Genomic DNA, 20,616 nt, shown 5'->3' with positions numbered 1-20,616 from the left:
AGTGTGAATGGTTCAACTAGGTCTAGACACAGATGTGCCATTTGCATTTTGTCTTCCTGCAGTTCCTGACTATATAGACCACTAATGGTGTGTCTACTCCTAATGTTCTGTGGTTTAAAGTAATGGAGGACTCACTGGGAGGAGAATGAGGCGCAGCTACAGAGGCACAACGCATCTTTCTCATTTCTGCTTTCTTGTTGCTATACTGGCATGTTTAGGTATGAGAGGAGTAATCTGATTGGATGAAAGGATCCTAATTAACAACCATTAGTTTCTACAGTTACGTGAAAAAACAAGATACCTAATAAAACCTTTGTCTTTTTGAGCATATTTATCTTAATTTGAACAAGACAGGACAACCATATTTACCATTTGATGATGGACACAGATGGAATTTGGCTTCTGCTTTTATTCCATCCATGCAGTGAACACACACATACACACACAGTGGACACATGCCCGGAGCGGTGGGTAGCCAAGGCTGCGTCTCCCGGGGAGCAGAGAGGGTGAAGGGCCTTGCTCAAGGGCCTAAAAGTGGCAGCTTGCCGAGCCTGGGAATTGAACTTACAACTCTGTCATCAATAGCCTGGAGCTCTAACCGCTGAGTCATCACTGCCCCAATATTGAGGGATGGAGGTACTATAACTAAACTAATTAAATGCCTTAGTAATAATAATTAGTGAAATGTAATTAATAGGAATGCAGTGTTCTTGTAAGGAAAATGTTAGGACACACCAACATTTATTACGACTTTGAATGTGTAAAATTAGAATCAGGTGCAGCACATCAGCTGCGGATGATTAGAACATGGTTAGAGAAGATTCTGGAGGAGCCTGTCTTATTTAAACCTCAGACACTTAGTTTGGTTTGCTGTTGATTTTTAATTGAAGTGATTGGGATCACTATGGCCAGATCCAAAGAGCTCTCCAAGGCCTTCAGAAACGAGGCTGTAGATGCAGTTAAGTCTGGGAAGGGGTTTAAAAAGACCTCAGAACAGCAGATTGCAAAGAATGGAGTCTGTAAATACCAACAGGTAACTCTTGTCACAGTTGATGTAAAAGAAAATCAAGTAAAAAGATGAATGGACTATCACAAAGAGACTGCAAGGTTGGATTTTATGGGAGTTTGCTGTCAAAAAATACATCAGGGCAATACTCAAGGTTCATCTATGCAAAGCACTTTGTTCCAGAAGTCCTGATCTTTGCCTTGGTGTTCTCTGGCAAACTTTAGTCTTAGGACATAAGCAGCTTTTCTTAACTGAACTTATGGAACTACATTGCCATTTGTTTATCTGCTCCAGAGGGTCCTAATCTATTGGCAACACTTCTCTACATTGTTGGGAGTAGACAAGTTGTGTGTATGCATTTGTATACATTTGCAAATCTGTGTGAGCAATGGCTGCAACTTAAAGTAGCTGAACACATCCAGAGTGTCCACAAATATTTGGACATACAGTATAATGTAACTTTCCTATTAAAATACAAAATATGATTTTTATAACAGGAAGTGGTAGATTTGAGCCATAGCCTACTGTTTTTCAGGGTTTATGTCATTAAGGGCAGGTGATAGATGTTTCTGTGCATCACTTACCTGTTCGCTCATGCTGTTAATGCCATCAGGTCCAAGGAGATTGACCGCTTGCTTCACCAGGTCAGTACGGCCACAGTTTAGCATGCGGAAGCCCAGGTCCTGCAGAAACTTGGCCTCTGTGGAAGCTGCGTCCAGTTTCCGTGTGGCACAAAAGCAGTCGTCTGCTCTAAAGACACAAGACACAAGCACAGTATGTTATCTCTGTATTAATCAGGGAGTACACTCCAAAAATAAACCAAGGGGATTGTTTGTCGTAAACTGTAAATATGACACTGTAAATATGACATTTGGCAATTGGATTTCATGAGGAAATAGATGTAGTTTTTACATGCTGACTCTACTGTATTTGAATGGCAGTACTCACTTTCAAATGGTTTTGGAGCAATGCCATGGAAGAACCACTATTGGTTTCATAAAAACATGTGAGTGTAAAAGGTCAGAAAATGACCCAGGAGCCTAAACAACTAAAATTTAGGGCACCTAGGGCAGGGTGATTAATTAATTATAGGGCAATTAATCAAAATTCAGAACCTGTAATCGACTAGTCTTATCAATTACTGATTTAAGAAATGTTTAAGAATTATTTTCTAATTAATCACAATCAAGGTAAATTGTTCCATTAATCATGATGCTGATTTTAGGTCAAATCGCACAGCAATATGCTTTCCCATTATTATAGCTTCCTGTCTCTTTTATTGTTTCTGCAAGAAGCAGACCTCCATAGTTCAGTCATGGATGTTTTTTCAGCATTTTCTGATTCTGATTCACCATTCAAGTAATCTCAAACATGTTCAATGATGTTAGGGTCCGGACACTGGGATGGTCAGTCTATTGTTCTGAGAACACCAGCAGTTTGATTACCAAATTTGCTGTTCCGTCTTTGCTTCCTTTTCTCAGTAAAACCTTCTTGAGCTCCACATTCTTTTAGATGCACAGCCATTAGACAGATAGACTTGTGTTGATGTTTTCAGACCTAAAGCAAGGGGTTTCCTGTCTCTCCTAGAAAGGTTTATGTACTGATAATCTAATGTGACCAGTTTTGAGTCTCTACCTGATGTTGCATGGTTGTTAGGGGTTCCATTCTGTCTGTATCTTTTAATCATTTTGAGCTTTAGTTTAAAGGAAAGCTCCCTTTCCTGTTCCTTATGCTGGTGGATTATCCAATTAATAGCCACTATAAATTACTTTCCGTTTTGAGTGGAAATTAAATAACTGAGGGTACTCCTTGACTGTTACACAGTACCGTAAATGTGTCATATTTTAATTGAAACTTTAATTATTGGTTTTCTATTGATGCACTATGAATAAAATGACAAGAAAAAACAAACTCAATTATTTTTTACTCACATTTTACACCCTTGAATCCTAATCATTTAGTTATCATCATTAAATAAAAAGATTTTCATAATAGATATAAAAAAAAACTTAATTTGTGTACCCAAATTGCATCTACTTAATTTAGCCACTGACAGTTATGGTTATAAATGACCTTCAGACTTTAATTAGATATTAATACAGATTACAAACAGCCTGCATTGTTTTCTGCAGGCCCATTTAACAGAAAAAGCAGCAGCTCTAATATTTCTCTGGTACCTAATGGCCTGTATGAACCATAATAGCCCCACTTTAAGGGCAGCTGTGCTCTCGACAGTAATACTGGCTGTTACTGATTTCGAGCCAGCTCCACTTTTCATGGCAGTATTGCAAAGAGCAGCCCTAAAGCAATCTGTGTTTGTTTGGTAAGATTACCCACATTTGTCAAAGGAACAGCATTCAAGCAAAAGCAATGCAAGGCATTTACATACAGCTTCAAAGTCTACACTACACTAAAGATCTAGGACACATTTTTATAGAGGTTATATGCTATGCACAATGCTCTATGACACACTATGTGGTCAGACATATCTCTGATAAGTGGGTTTGGAAGGCACAGCCATTCAATACAAAAAAAATGGCTGCCACCTGTTCAATAAGACACTTCACTACTACAGCTGTGGTGGTATTGTGACGTAGAAACATCTAAAAGCAACAACACTTCAATTGTGAAAGTTTATGTTCCACTAACTGACAGAAAGGCACATTAGAGTAGCATGTGCAAACGTCAGCTTGTGGTGTTTATCGGTTCATAAGGAGCTTTGCACATACCTATGTAACACCACAGACAATGGTAAGCATCAGTAGGAATGGTGTTAAGCACAAAGCCAGTCTCTGCATTCTCTGGAACGATTAGTCTCCCTTCACCATCTGGAAGTCTGATAAACCATTTTGGGTTTAGTGGATACCAGGAGAGCACTATCTGCCTGAGCGCATGGTGCCAACTGTAAAGTCAGGTAAAGAAGTTATAATAGCCTATGGTTGTTTGCTGTAAATTGTAATGTGACAGCATACAGCGACAATCCAGAGAACTGTGTACCTCCAAAAAGACATTTCCCCCGGTAAAGGTAAAGGTTTGCAGAGTTTGGTGTGGAATAACTTGACTGGCTTACAGAGAACCTGGACGTCATCCTCAGCCAGGCCTTATTGCCCAATATCAGTGGCCGACCTCACTAATGCTCCTTGTTGTTGCTTTAAAATCTAGTACAAAGCCTTAGTACAGCAGCAAAGGGGGCAACAAACGTAATATTAATGCTCACAGTTTTAGAGTGTACACTAATCAGGCACAACATTAACACCATCTCACTGTTTCTACACTAATTGCCAATTTTTTCAGCTCCATGTTACCATACAGAAGCACTTTGTAGTTCATCTGTTTCTCTGCAAACTCCTTTTACCCTGTTCTTCAATGGTCAGAACCCCACAGGACCAGGTATTATTTGGGTGGTGGGTCATTCTCAGCACTGTACAGTATGGTCTCCCAAATGTAGCCCATCTACAACATGTTTAGTGTCCAAAGTTTGCTTCTGTAGTTCTGTGCCATAGCTATGAGCCACTGTTCCTGAATTCCATCTGATTCTATGTGTCTCTAAAACACAATAAAAATAAATGATTAACCTGTGGAAACACATATAATTAGACATTCTAGGATTTATTTTAGTAATAGAACCCTCAAGGTTATCTGTTATCAACAATAACATCACAGATGTGGATAGAGTACCATAGATCATTGCAAATGTGATGGTACTCCCGATAACACAACCTTGAGTGTGCTATTGCTTTTGTTGAAGAGTTACCCAAGCGAAAAAGCTTAAAGAGTAAAGCGGCCATTGCTGTTACTTAGCAACTGGAGGGCCACAGTTTCAGACAACCAATCAGATTACGTGGTTGTAAATAACTGACCCGCTATATAATCATTTATTAAGTAATGCTACACAACACCCAATGTGTGGCATAGTTCTCAATGTCACCCTGGCCAGGCCAAAACACTAAGGATAGGCATAACCCACAAGGATATTTATACTATACTGTCACATCACACGTTTAAGCTGTGGGTGTGCTTGTAGTAAAACATAGGGCACCTCAGAACAGTCCTAGCAGCATGAAAACAGGAAAAGTCCATGGTCTTTCAAAGGACCATAATGAAGAGTACATGCCCTGCTCTCTGTAGAACACACTGAATTCATGAATGTACTGCCAATAGGTCCATGTTTATCTGCTCCTATTTATCTGAGTCCTATTCTATTGGGAGTACTTCTCTACAGGGACTAGACAAGCTGTATGTGTGCATTTGCACATCTGTACCAGCAATGGGTACAACTTAAAGTAGCTTTAGAAGGGGTGTCCACAAACATTCGGACATACAGTGCATGTTCACATAATTGTGCAATGACATTTTCCTCTTCAGGTTTTAGCCATGTCATATCAAACTAAAGAGAATTATGCAATGAGAAGGTCACTGAGTGACCTTCAGTTAAGTAGGTCATAAGACCATTAGGACAGTCATCATTAATAACCTCCATGAGGCTTTGGGAAGTCTATCTGGCATAACTGCATGGCAGTTAGGGCTTTGTATGAACCACCGGTCATTCCAGGTCCAGTCCAGGCCATTGATTTTGCAGATAAAATTCACTGGTCATTCTGTACCAGTGTGCTTTGTATCTTTGCCTTTGCTGTGTGATCCTGCTATGCTTCAAACTAAACCTGGAAATCAATGCATTTAAGCTTGTGAGCTTGTTTGATGCCTTCAGCAGAACGTCCTTAAACCTTCTGCAGCATCGGTGTTCGTAATGCTGAAAGCAGCGTTTGCTTACCATCGCATATAAGAGGGCAGATGTTGCTGTTGATCACTGGATGTTCATCTGACTGATTTTTTGGCAAACTTGACCAAAGCTCTCCTGTGCTTCTTAGTCATCAGTGGTTATAGTCTCTAAGATGCTAAACTTGATTTAGAACATTGTGCTTTCTTGCAGGAGAGGTTTTGGCACTCAGTTCCGATCATTAGTACATTTCAGACCTGAAGCCTTGGAAAGTATTTCTAAGACTTAATTATGCCTTTAATTGCCCTGAGTGTACCACTGAGAACAACTGCTTTTCCCACACCTGTTTAATTAACGTACTCTCCAAACAAATAAGACACAAGCCGCTGTTCCTCTTCTGTCCTTAAAAATAAAGGTGCTGCAAAGGGTTCTTTCTGTGAGGGTTTTGTTTTTTTACCATAGAAGGACCAGTTTTTGTCAGAGCTGCGTGTGAAAGCTTTAACGGTTTAATCAAGTTGATGTAAAGATTCTTCACCAATTAAAAGGTTCTTTTAATCACATCTCTTTTTCAAAAAATTTTCTTTATGGAACCAGAAATGGTTCTTCTATGGCATCGCTCAAATAACCCTTAGTAGCACCTTCATTTTTACTTCACATACCAATACACTAATTAAATAATGATTCAATTAATTATTAATTAAATGTTTATTTAAAAAAAAGGAAGATAAGTACTTCTACACTAAAATTATGAAAACCGGGTGCATGCCCGTGGTGTGCAAAAGTAAAGGGACTCAGTAAACTAAATACATCCAAGTGGACAGTTCCTGTCTGACTGCATTGTGTCAAGTCTAAAGTTTGGTTGAGGGGGGATTATGTTGTGGGGTTGTTTTTTAGGAGTTGTGTTTACCCCTTTAGTTCCAGTGAAAGGAACTCTTAACGCTCCTAACTTTGCAGGAACAGTTTAGGGATGGCCCCTTCCTGTTCCAACATGATAGCGCACCAGTGCACAAAGCAAGGTCCATAAAGACATGGATGAGCGAGTTTGGTGTAAAAGAACTTAACTGGCCTACAGAGAGGCCTGACCTCAACCCAACAGAACACCTTTGGCATGAATTAGAGCGGAGACTGCGAGCCAGGCCTTCTCTTCAATAAACACACTCCAACTTTGAGGAAAGCTTTCCCAGAGGAGTTTGCTAATTAACAATGCGCTAATAGCCTTTACAGTATTTTTACATAATATTGATCAAATTAAAGTCTGCAGAATGCAAATAGGCCTCTTTATTAATTTTAGAATGTTTTATGGTGTGTGCTAGACTCCGCTCCATCTTGCCCTTATGCTGTCTGTTTACGTCGTCATGCTCTTTCATCCTCCTGTTCTGTGTTTACTTAATGTCTCCTCCTAGGCCCTGCTTTCTCCTCAGTGTTTTCCCCTCTTGTTATCCCGGTCAGGTGTCGCTCGTTTGTCTTTAAATATGAAGCCCCTTGTACGTACATCTCAAAACCTTCACAGATGTGTTTATGCTCAGTTCTCTTCTGCTGTTAAGTTTTGTTCTATTGTTCATGCTCATGTTCATACATTGTGTTTTGAGTTGGTTTAAGATAAGAAAGTCTTGCACTTTTGTCCAGACCCCTAATTAAGCACAGATGTTCTTTGGGGGTTTGAATGAACTAAAGCTTTAGTTTTTGAGTAGAAATAGTTCAGACAATTGTGTATTAAACTGTCACATCAGATCTTCATCAACAAGTTTTTAACATGTAGTAACTGCAATATGTCACAGAATATGGTGGTCTGTCTACACTGTGCAGTCACAGGAGAATGGCCATAATGTGGGACACTATTTGGTGTAGGTCTTCCTCACATTAATACAAGCCAATAAAACTATGGGTGAACACAAGCTGTGACCACATGGCTTCTCAAACGTCCAATCTTAGATTAAAGTGGAGAAATCTTCAGGAAGCACCCCGAAGACCACTCAAAGGTCAGTGCTATAGTGATTAGACAAAATTAACATTAAGGGTATTTCTTCATTTTGTCATTCATTTTGTCTACTTTCTTTTGATCCGTTTTTATTGTTTACATGTTTGTTCATCAAAATATATTATATTATTATATAAATATACTAATGTTGTTATTTTATTCAGATATTCTATTGTCCCACTTTAGGAAATGAGTTTTGGAAAGTGGGCTGGTATAATTGGACTAATGTGGGACAGTTCCAAAAGTACAGGCAAAAATGTGTGGAAAGGGTCTAGACGGTGCTATATCTACGGTCCTATTAGGACTTTAGTCTTCTAATGAATTATTAATGGTTTTCTAATAAATCATTGCTGTCACACAAAAACTCCAGGCAGGTCTAATGAGGTGTTTCTAGTATGCAGTGGTCACTACCAACCAAAACATCTCCAAGAAAGGACAGCCAGTGAACCTAGCACAGGTTCCTAGCACAAAGGAGAACTGTGCCTGCGAACACTTTATTGTTATTGCTCCGTATGCATTTGTACACCCCTGACTCACAATGTATCCATGATATCTTAATAATACACTTTTACCACTGGCCTCCATTAAAGCACCTGCTTGTTTGAGACACAGCTACAGCGAGTAAACACACTGCATTGTGCTGTATTTGATCTTTTTCTGCACTGACGGGAACTCAGTTCCACATGGAGGAGAGTGGTGGTATTAATGTTTTGGCACTGCCGTCATAATATCCTAGATATGCCACTGTGTGGTGCACATGCACAAGCTGTATCCATGTTTACGGTATGTATTTGTGCATGTGCATGTCTTACTTCAGCTGCCGCGGCTCACAGTCCACTCCGGGCAGCAGCAGTCTGGCTGCCTGTCTGACGTCATCGCTGTCGACTGAAAAACTGCGCCGGTGCTCTGTGTGGGCCACAGCTACCCGAATCCACTCCATCAGAGGAGGCATCACAATGAATGGCCTGCGGGAAGAGGGACACACAGTGAAGCACTTTTTGGAGTTTTTGACCAAAATCAACAAACCCATTGCCCAACAAACACCATTTCAACAGTGAAGTATGGTACTGGCAACACCTGTTGTAGGTTTTCTGGTACCACTCCACTGTGGAGCACTGTTAAGAAGACTGGCACCTACATAAGTGCTGTATGTCAACTGACATAAACATACATATACATTTATAAATGCCTATCCCAATAAAGAATGCAAGTTGACATAAATACATTATATGGACAAAATTATTTGGACACCTGCTCCTTCATTGGTTCTTCTGACATTGAGGTTATTAAAAAAAGGGCTTAGTAGAGCATTAGCATTAGTGAGGTCAGGATATTAAATGATCACCACCCCATGGTTTATGGGTGAAATTACACACAAACTGTGACTTAAAGGAAAAGGTGGAGTACTTGTGCAAGCAACAGTGCAAGTAAATACTGTATTATTTAAAGAGGAAAAGAAGTTAAAAGAAAAATGAGAGAATATCAGCCCTAAGACTAACGTATCAATTTCAGCAAGGCAGTAAAGATTTCCCTTTTCCCCTCTACATTAGTAATGAAGCAGGTTTTAGGAATATATTAAGTGAAGACGGACAAGAGTGGCAACAATGAATCAATGTTACTTCAATAAGTAACACACTGAAAACTAGAGGTGAGTCTATTTGTGTAGACTCTCAAGGGTACTTCAGAAAAGACACTGGGCCTCATTCAGCAATATTTTTCTTATCATTTTTAACAAATTTATTCTTGAGAAAAGTCCTAAAGAAAAGACTGTGTCAGATTCATTATGCGTTTTTAAACTACAGAACTATTCAAAGCTATGCTCTTATAATGATGGATCCCATTGTCCTCGTAAAACTGAACAAATGCCAGACAACCCTGGTGAAAGTCAGAATTCACATATTCACGCTTACCTGTAAGACAGCATAATATACTGTTTTTGGACTACTTTAAAAAGAAAAGAAAAGAAATACTGGTTTGGGTGTGGTGGGGGGTGTTAGGTAGACGGTGAGCTCATCTTACCACACTGTCACACTCTTAACTACAGGCAATGAATGGAACACCCTGTGATTGACCCTTAATTTCCTCCTGTAAAACATGACTGGTCTTTCATTTTTCTATGACACACTGAATATGATTAATGACTCCGTTCAGTCACATTGCAGTAAAAAGCAGAACATTTTGTGAGACAGGTGGCGGAATTAGATCTGCTTCCAAGTTACCTACAGGGAGCCAGAATGTTATTCCAATCTATTCCAGTCCGATTTAACCCCTGGTTATAACACAACTGCAGTCCATAGCGATAGCAATTATCTCTGGCAATAACAAAAACATGATACTATTTGATATTAAACCCTTCGCCATCTTTCAGGATGAAACTTAAGTACTATTTAAGGTAGAAGAGAAAAATCCTGGTGAACAGTTTCAGCCTTGTTGGTGCAGCCAAGTTTGTTTACAATATATACAAAATATATATCATAAATCACCATTTTCTGAATATTCTGGCTTAAATGTTTGTGGGATGAGATTGTAAAATTACCAGAAGCACATCATAGGAGTGTATTTTGAGTATGCTTCCTTCAAACACACAGACTGTAAACAAGCAGACAGCACTGTATTACTCTTAGAATATTTTTTTTTTGTCAAAGAGAGGTACGCAATATCGACAAAAGTATTGGGACACCTACAGGAGCATTTATGACATCCCATTCTGAATCCACAAGCATTAATATGGAGTTGGTCCCTCCATTGCAGCTCGAAGAGCAGATGCTCAAAGTCTTGTTTTTTTTTCTGTGCAACTTGTGGTCTCACAACTGGCCACAAAAATGGCAATGTCTCCCAAGCTGATTTATCCATCCTAATACAACACACAATCAATGTAGCCCATCTGGAAAAAAAAATCACTGCTTGCCATCAGCAGTCGAAGTCAGAGAGAGCACAATCAGCCTTGCTCTTCCATGATGGCAATGGATAGCCGTTAATGGCACCTCCCACCATCACTCCTAGTGTGATGTTGGTCAGCACAGGCTGTTGTATCAAAGCTGGGGAGTGAGGATTTCCCCCAAGAGCGCTGGCTCCCTTGCGATGCTGCATCAACGGCAACTGGATTAGAGGTAGGTATGTGTCATATTTAGAATTATGTGGATTAAATTATTCATATATTGTAAAAAATACATAATGTGTCCCTTGCAATACCAACGAAAAGCCACTGACTTACTGTATGTAATTCCATATTCATGTGGCATAATCCAGCAGTGCTGCAGTAATAACTCATTTATGGGTTTACAGAGGAGATAAAAAAGCAGCTGTTTGCAGATGGTGCGGTTTGATAGTTCAGGTGAATGATTCACTGAAGTAAACTTAAAAAAAAAAATTCTGTCGCTCTTTTAATCAGTTATTTATGTCTCACCAGCATATGCTGTTCTCCCGGAAATGAAGCTTACAACAGTTTTATTTGCATGCAGATTCTGGTAGAATGGAAAGATAACAGTGAACATTCCTGCGGGATTACTATTGCTACTAATTACTGTGCTAAGCTGCCTCTAATTAGCATGGCTAAGAATCTGCTGAATGTGTAAGGCTCCATGTCAGGGGTCTTCAGTCAGAATGAGAGAGTTGCACATACAAGCTGTTTATTAGCGACACTCGTTCCAACAGATGATTCTGCAGTAAAGAAAAAAATGAAATGCAGTGATGTGGAATTAATGCGTCAGTCAGAGAAACATAACGTGTCTTTTCTGACCCTTTTGTTGTTTAGGTTTCTGGTTATACGCTTTATACGGAGGTTATTCAACAGTTAGATTTTTGAAATGCATGTGTGTGTGTGTGTGTGTGTGTTTGTTAGTTATGACTATAATAAGCGTGGAATGTTTCTCTTGTTGAATACTGCCCTTGAATAATAGCTTTGGGGGCTCATCCTTGAAAAAATTCTTGTATTACTAAAGACTTTCATCAGGGGCCAGTGTGCTTATGATTGTTACAGTGCTGATGCCAATATTACTCTCAAGCACACACATACAAACAGGTTCGTTTTTTTATTCAATATTAAGACATGGAACCATGCACTAACGTGTGTTATACCTGTAGAAACAAGTATGAACACCCCTTTAAATGACTAAATGTGGTCAGATCATTATCTAAGTCACCATTACATACAGAAATAATCTAACAAAACTCATAACAAACAGCTGTTGTGTTCAAGTCCTTTGTTGAGCAAATTGAGTAAACATCCACAGTGCAGGCTAGAAAAAGTAAGTGAAGCCTTTAGAGTTACCTTGATCGCAGAACGGATTAGTAATAAATTGTGGTCTGATAATTATCTAAGTCTCAGTTATAGGCACCAAGTTGTAGAGGTTATATTTCTAATGTATTTGATTGAGCTAACTGAGTAAACATCCACAGTGCAGGCTAGAAAACGTAAGTGAAGTCCTTAGAGTTACATTGATCGCTGAATGGATTAGTAATAAACTGTGGTCTGATTATTATCCAAGTCTCAATTATAGACACTAGGCTGTATAAGCTGTATAGGTTGTACTTCACCTGTCTTTTATTGCGCTAATTGCGTAAACATCCACAGTGCAGGCTAGAAAAAGTTCCTTGAGTTCTACACTGATTACTAATAAATTGTGGTCTCATTGCTATGCAAGTCTTAATTATATACAAACACCATCTAACTAAACTAATAACAAAACAGTTGCACTGTTCATGTCCTTTATTGAGCAAATTGAGTAAACATCCACAGTGCAGGCTAGAAAACGTAAGTAAAGCCTTTAAAGTTACCTTGATTGCTGAACAGACAGTCTCAGTCATAGGAACTAGGTTGCATGGGTTGTATTTATCATGTATTTTATTGAGCTAATTGAGTTAAACATCTACAATGCAGGCTAGAAAATGCAAGTGAAGCCTTTGGAATTACCTCAATATAGACAAGCACCATCTAACTAAACTAATAACACAAAGACAGTTGTAGTGTTTTTGTCCTTTACTGAGCATATTCAGTACACTTCCTGTCAAAACAATCTGTGGATGTGTACTGAATATGCTCAGTAAAGTTCCAGTAGAGTTCCACTTTGCTGCTGCTGTTATAAATTTTTTGATTGTAAATTTATCCATGGGTCTGCCATGAGCACCGTCCAGCATGGTCTGCTGACGCTGCTGAAGGTATCTTTTTAAGTGGTATTTTAAAGCTGTATTTGAATGAGGGGGCTATAATCTTATATTCTATCATAACATGAGCAGCTGGGCTTTGCCCTGCACTACTACAGATGTTTTGAGGGTCAAAACAGTAAAATATGTGACAGCGAAAGCCTATTAGTGCCAATATAGTAATTTTATGTTTAAAAAAAATAGAGATATAATAAATACGAATAATCAATAAACGTGTAGATTTTTCAAAAAAAGGATTTTTATAAAAAACATTATAAAAAGTCAGGGTTATTCCACTCCTCCTGAATTAGTGGGTTAGCTCTGCTTTTTTTTTTATTTTTTTTTTTTTAGCATTTTTCTCCTAAGAATGTACAAAAACAAATGCACACACACACACACACACACACACACACCTAAAAAAGGTTCTAAAATGGGCTGGGCTATTTGTTCATCATTGTTTTCCCTGAACACAAAGGCTTCACTAGCCGCCTACTCACTACACAGAAAGTGCTGTGAAAATGTTGCTCCATTGAGATTCGCAAGCTGTACACGCCCAGTGGTGGTTAAAAGCATGGAGTGTGTGGGTCAAAAAAAAACCCAAAACAGCTACATGCTGTAAATCCCTGTGTCAGAGCCAGCGCTGATGGAGACATTAGGGCTGCTTAATGTAACCCGAACACTGAGAACAATGAAACATTTAAAAACCATTTCAGAAGCATTAAATGGTACAAAACAAATCTGCAACGTTGTCCTCAATCCAATGTGCTTTCTCTGACCTGCCTTTTTACAGCTAAGCTTTTGTACAATCAACAGCTTTCCTCCCTAGACACCTACCCACCACAGGAGAGCCTGCCAGGAATCCGAGCTCCGCCAAAAACAAACCACAAGCCCTCCTCAGCTTCTGCTCCGTGTGACTACTGCTCTGCACCCCACCCTTTAAAGCAATGCATGCCCATGGAGAATATGTTAGAATCCAGAGACATGTTTCTCTAGCCGTCCAGCTTTGAAATGAGAAAGTGAGGCTCTGACTGGCTGGCATGTCTGTGACTGAGTTTAGCCAGAGACTTGGTAATGTACAGCACGCCCCAGAATCCATCAGAAAGACAAGAAACAGGACTCCAGAAAAAATATCAATGGTTTGACTGGATCTGTTTAAATTGTTATGTTGTTATTGTTTATATGATCATACTTATTTTTAAGTGAAAATCTATTTTTTTTATTTCTTTTTATTAAAGATTTTAAAAAATATACACAAATTGCAAAGTACAAATTGATGCATGATGTTCATATCGTCTTATATCAAAACCTCCACACAGATAAGACACATTTTATTAAATAAATAAAATACTATGAGGGTTATACTCCCAACTGCCATATTTTCCACAAATGTCAGGAAGGGCTGCCAAATTGTATACCATTTCTATACAGACCCTTGAAGGGAGTCTCTTATCTTCTCTAGACATTGCATAGCCTTTTTGATCCATTTTAAAAAAATAGAGGGAAGAGGATCTTTACATCGGAGCAATATTAGTCACCCAGCAAACAAAGTGCAGAAAACTAGTATGTTGCATTTATAGTTCTTTTTAAAAAGGGGAATCACTACAAACAGACCCCACGTAAATATTAAATTTTAAAGCAAATTGTCTATTACGTGGGAAAAGGCTAATTTCACAGTCCGTGTGACTGGTGTGACTGAGGTAGGGCCCTAGCTATGAGGCCACTGTGAGCCGCCGCAGTGATGGAAACCAGGCAATCAAAGCAGAGTTTATCACTATTTTTCAGGAGCCCATGATACTAGGAAAATGGAGCAAAATAACAGGGTTGTAAATATGTTTATTTGCACTCCAAGCAAAGTCACATTCTTATTATTTATACATCAAATAACAACTTAAGTATCTCAATAAATACTTTCTATAACACCTTAGGATATCACTTTACTTGGATTATCTACTGTAGTACTATTGCCTCGTAGATGCGTAGATTTAAATGCAACTGAACTTCAAGTTCAATGTAAATGACCGCCTAACCTTAACCTTACCCTTAAATTTAGAGGGTTCGATTTAAGATTTAGATCAAGGTTAGGGTTAGGATTTAGGGTTGATTTGAGGGTAAGGTTAAATTTAGGTTTTAGGGTTGAATTAAGGATAAGGTTAAAGTTAGGTTTTAGGATTGATTCAAGGTTAAGATTAAGGTTAGGGTTAGATTTTAGTGTTGATTTAAGGATAAGGTTAAAGTTAGGTTTTAGGATTGATTCAAGGTTAAGATTAAGGTTAGGGTTAGATTTTAGTGTTGATTTAAGGATAAGCTTAAAGTTCGGTTTTAGGATTGATTCAAGGTCAAGATTAAGGTTAGGGTTAGATTTTAGGGTTCATTCAAATGTATGGTTAGGGTTACGTTTTAGGATGGTTCAAGGGTAAGGTTAGAGTTAAGTTTAGGATTGAGTCAAGGGTAAGGTTAGGGTTTAGGATATATTTAAGGGTAAGGTTAAGGTGAGGGTTAGGTTTAAGGTTTGATTTAAGGATAAGTTCAAGGTGAGGGTTAGGTTTAAGGGTTGATTTAAGGATAAGTTTAAGGTGAGGGTTAGGTTTAAGGATGGATTTAAGGATAAGTTTAAGGTGAGGGTTAGGTTTAAGGATTGATTTAGGGATAAGGTTAAGATGAGGGTTAGGGTTAGGTTTAAGATTTGATACAGGGGTAATGTTTAGGGTAAGTTTTAGGTTAAGGTTAGGTGCAGGGTTACTTTCACAAGACAATAGTTCACAATTAACTTGATCTGTTGCAGAGAATACAAATTTTGTTAGTGAATGTTAGTTGAATGTCAGGTGAGCATCCACAAGGCCTCTATAGTGGACCACTGAAGTGGAGTTATATCTACTTTTAAAGAATCATCACTTGATGTAAAGTGTCCTTACCAATGTAAAGGTTGCAGCACCTTTACATTTAAGAGATTATAACACAGATACAAACTCTTTTACTAGGGAAGATAAAGACAAAAGTTGTAGCAACACATACTGTAGCTGATTGCATCAAAATCCTATCACCAGGGAAAGAGAGGCTGTGTGTGTGAGTCCTTTATTTCTTCTACAAGGCACAGACCTCGGGAAGAGGCTGAAGAAATGTCGTTGAACACATCAACAAAGGCTCAACCAACCACAGTCTGATAGGCTCTTGGACAACCACTCCACGGCTCTCTATTTCCATCTCTCTTCATCCGTTTCTAATCTCTTGTTCTTTTTTGGCTCCCTGTTCTTCTCCCACCACCACTTCGTCATTTGCACCTCATCTTTTCAGCCACTTCTTCTTCATCAGAGGCTCGCCACTCATTTCCATTCCTGTCTTCACCTGACTTGTCATTTATGTCTTGCTCTGAGATGGGTTATCCTTAGCTCAACGAGCCAAGAGGAAAAGAGAGCAGCTGTTACCAGGGGACTCAGCCACCTAGCAGGTATGCCTTTACTGTCAGGCAATGCCTGGGTGTCTTGTGAGGTTCTCAAAGGGATCTTTTCATATCACGTCTGAACAAAACGCAGGTGTCCAGAGATGTTCTGGTGGGTCTGTCAAACCAAGGGTGTAAACCTGTCCAAAATTTTCCATTAGCACCCCTCTTTAGCACTTATTGGCGGGTGTCTACAGACGCTGCTGCTCATTCATTGTGCTAAAACAGCACCATTAGGGACCTTGGGCTGGATCTACCTAAGTGTCTTTAGAGGTAGAACATTTTTAAATATGCTCTTTTTGTCTTTAGAATTAATATTAAGATAAATGAATGCTTTTAAAAAATTAGATATTTGAGAAAATAGGCTACTCAGGCTTTAGTAGAGTTCAGTAACACTGAGATAAATAACTGATCAGCACAGTGATTTATCAGTCTACTCAGGCTTTAGTAGAGTTCAGTAACACTGAGATAAATAACTGATCAGCACAGTGATTTATCAGTGTACTCAGGCTTTAGTAGAGCTCAGTAACTCTGAGATAAATAACTGATCAGCACAGTGATTTATCAGTCTACTCAGGCTTTAGTAGAGCTCAGTAACACTGAGATAAATAACTGATCAGCACAGTGATTTATCAGTCTACTCAGGCTTTAGTAGAGCTCAGTAACACTGAGATAAATAACTGATCAGCACAGTGATTTATCAGTCTACTCAGGCTTTAGTAGAGCTCAGTAACACTGAGATAAATAACTGATCAGCACAGTGATTTATCAGTCTACTCAGGCTTTAGTAGAGCTCAGTAACACTGAGATAAATAACTGATCAGCACAGTGATTTATCAGTGTACTCAGGCTTTAGTAGAGCTCAGTAACACTGAGATAAATAACTGATCAGCACAGTGATTTATCAGTGTACTCAGGCTTTAGTAGAGCTCAGTAACTCTGAGATAAATAACTTATCAGTACAGTGATTTATCTACTCAGTGTGTGTCTACTCAGGCTTTAGCAAGAATTTCACTGGGTGTAAAGAAGATTTTTCTGTGTTTGCTACAGGTTCTGTGCTGCTTTTAATAGTTTGTTTTAAACCAGGGGAGATGTACAAGACTTGCACCCAAGAGAAGGTCAGTCAGTCTATGTTTGTGTTTTGCGCTATAAACATGCATTACCACTTGTAAAAAATCAAATAAAGTCTTTGATATAAAGAGAGATACATTTTTGACAGAAGGAGAGTATTGGCGGTGGGGGGCGAGAAAATGATATTTAATAAGCGGGCTAGTAGCTCAGCTGAGAAACAGGGTGGTATTAGAGCAGTCTTGGAGCGGGAGAGAACCCAGATACTCCATATATACCATAAACTTGCACTTATCTTACACAAGGTAGATATTTGAGATTATTTAAGAACATTCTTAAATTTCTGTTTCTCTGGCAAGAAACATCTTCACTATCTGAGTTCTACCACTACCCTCAAGGTACACTAAACTCAGCCTCTGGGCATTTGAAACCAGCCTTGAGCAACTATGTGATTTGGTGCAGCTCTGATCTGGTCTAAACTATGATTTATGGACAAGCATTCAACACTGATGACTTCCTTTACCACGGCCACAGTCCAGAAATTGAACTCCATAAATGATCACTGATTTACTGAAAGGTGTATTTGCTCCCACCTTTCTGTGTGCAGGGTGACCTTCGGGGGCTCCACGTTAGGATTCTCCCATTCAATCTGTGGGCAGTGCATGAAGTAGCAGAGTGTGTAGAGAGCCTCTGGTTCCCAGTGGATGGGTCCGCTGCGGTTCTGGTGCACTGGTGTTCCGTTGCTGGGGTTCTTGATGTGAAGGGGCTGGAGGTGGTGCATGGCACGAGACACAAGGTCACCTGCAGGGGGCGACATTAAGGTTGACGCTATAAATCAAAGTACTCAGGTACAGATATCTGAAGAGTTTGGGTGCTACAGAAACAGAGAAACACTGAATAGCATGGGCATGTACTAGAAAACTCATTATTACAAATGCACAAACTGCACAATGCTTTAATGCAAGAGACACACTGCCATCTGGACTACCTGGAGAATTCTCAGCAGGCCGTCTACCTGTTAGATATGCCATCAGTTCAAAAATGCCAATTTAATATCTACAATTTCTCCTTAATTTTCCCTAACCCTGACCCTAGTCCTAAACCTAACCTTAACCACAACCTAACCCTGATGCAAATCCTAGCCCTAACCTCAAACCTAAGATCAAAACCTAATCTTAACCTTTACAGTGGATCCAGCAGGTATCTGTAGCTACTCTATAAAATGCTAACCAAATAAAGTGGGACCAGAACACCTGCACTATTCTCAGCTTGTTTACACAGGCAATCATTACTTATTAAAATGTCACACAAACCAATATATGTCCCTCCCTAGCAGTCAGTCTGTTAAACACTGAGTTGACACTGAGCTTAAGATGATTCACCAGCCAGTTTGCCCTAAACAAAGTGGCCAGGGAGTACACACCGAGAAGGGCAACACGAATGTGGATGGTGTCAAGCCAGTTGTGGTAAGCCAGAGAAGGCCAGAGAAAACCGTTCAGGGCCAACTGTCAGTCATTACATTCCAGATTATAGTTTGATTGAAATTCTGTCCTACTGTTTGTTCTCATAGTTTATGGGAACGTTAGCACACTGAAATGAAGGTGTTATGGATTTATGGATATCAGTGAGCAGATAAGGTCAATATCAGATCTTCCTAGGGCAACTTGGTGGAATACGCCAGCAGCTTAAGGTGCAATTAAGATCTTAAAGTCTGTATTGTAGGTCATTTTGAGAAAGCTACAGGTGTTATAGAAGCAACTGAAGAACCACATTTGGTTCCATTTAAAACCATTTTAGATAATACAGATGTTTGAGTGTGTGGCATTGCCCAAATAACTATTTATAGCATCTTTATTTTTAAGAGTGTTATCTGTAAATTTCTCACGCTGTATGATACTGGTCCAGCCTTGAAGAAAGCTGTTCGACCCTCACCTCAAATTGACAGTAGTTTCATATTATATTATCATTCCTGAGACTATAAAAAAACCCAGGTAGTGTTTCCTCAGGTTGGAGGATGATTCTAACAAGTAGTGACATCTGGATGGTCAATGGCAGGCAAATTCTTGTTTAAAACAATGACAATTTGGTTATGGATATAAAGAAGGAACACCCTGAGTCAAGCCCGGAATGAGAATGGGATTCCTAAACATGCCACATAGTGTTATAAAACCTTTGACACCAAGCACTGACCAGATGATACAGTGCACACAGACAGATACAACACCAAGGTTGCTCATAGCTGGAGGGATTCAGCAGGTCTGATGCTTGCAGTACAGACACATTACTGTGCTGCTGGTGGTTATGTCTGATGAAGCATTATAAAATGGGGGGGTGGGGGGGTGGGGGGGGCATTAAAATTTTAATGCTGCTTTGCTCTTTCCCATTTTTTCAGTGTTCTACTGTATTTCTGGAGCCTATTCAATGCCTCTTAGTTTTAGTTGGCTGCATTGCATGTTTAAGGTAACTGACAAGCCAGTTTGTTCACCTTTGAGTACTTGGACGCTAGATAAAAAATCTACTTCTGAACTAATGCATCTGTAAAGTCCCTTTCAGACATGCATGACAAAGTCCGAATCGGTTGTGCCGGACATTACCAGGACTGTATCCTTCCAGCCTCCTAGTAAAAATACTGGGTAATGTCTGACTCAGCCCATATGTTAATAGAGCAGGTAATTTTCCAGAGAATTCACAGTGGGTGTGAGTTCGATGTGCTGTAAACAACTGCTATTTCTGTAGCACTTCACGCAGAACATTTCCAGCTGTAGGCTACATGTGTGAAAGGATAACTCTGGATAATGTCCGAAACCTGCTTCTCCTCCCTTTTTCATACATGTAAGAGTTCATGTATGAAAATGGCTTAAAGCAGTCCTTTAAAAAGCTAGTAGTCCTGTGGATTTATCTATATATCCAGTCTAAATAAAAAGACCATAGGTTCCATAGGACAGTGTCCAGCGAGTTGCAGTAGGTCGACCTGGGAAAAGGAAATCCAGGGCCAACTGTCAGCTGTAGCCTCCCTGATTATGCTTTGATCATATTTTGTCATGTAAAATTCTGTGATATGGTTTGTGTTAATATATGTGGGGGTACTTTGGCACATTGAAAAGAAGTGTTTTACAGATTATGGGCAACAGTGAGCAGATAAGCTCTTGATCAACACTTCCTAGAACACCTTGGAGGAATAAGCCATCAGCTAAAGGTGCTCTAAGATATCATGCCATGGAGTGAATTTTCACAGTTTAATTCCACAGTTTTTCCTCTAAAGCTATAAA

At 39.3% G+C, this 20,616-nt stretch overlaps 1 protein-coding gene across 1 annotated transcript in view; it reads right to left on the bottom strand.

Annotated features, from left to right (window-relative positions):
- Positions 1–20,616, bottom strand: part of btbd11a (BTB (POZ) domain containing 11a) — a 248,887-nt gene that overhangs the window by 30,360 nt on the left and 197,911 nt on the right. The window contains exons 3-5 of the mRNA XM_072673081.1: positions 17,941–18,148; positions 8,514–8,666; positions 1,591–1,756 (exon numbers count right to left, since the gene is read on the bottom strand). Coding sequence (XP_072529182.1) covers positions 1,591–1,756; positions 8,514–8,666; positions 17,941–18,148 — 527 coding nt within the window. The remainder of the gene's footprint in view (positions 1–1,590; positions 1,757–8,513; positions 8,667–17,940; positions 18,149–20,616) is intronic.

This window comes from Salminus brasiliensis, chromosome 2 (genome assembly GCF_030463535.1).
Source record: "Salminus brasiliensis chromosome 2, fSalBra1.hap2, whole genome shotgun sequence".
In the NCBI taxonomy this organism is placed as follows: Eukaryota; Metazoa; Chordata; class Actinopteri; order Characiformes; family Bryconidae; genus Salminus; species Salminus brasiliensis.
This window is presented reverse-complemented; position numbering and strand designations above follow the sequence as displayed.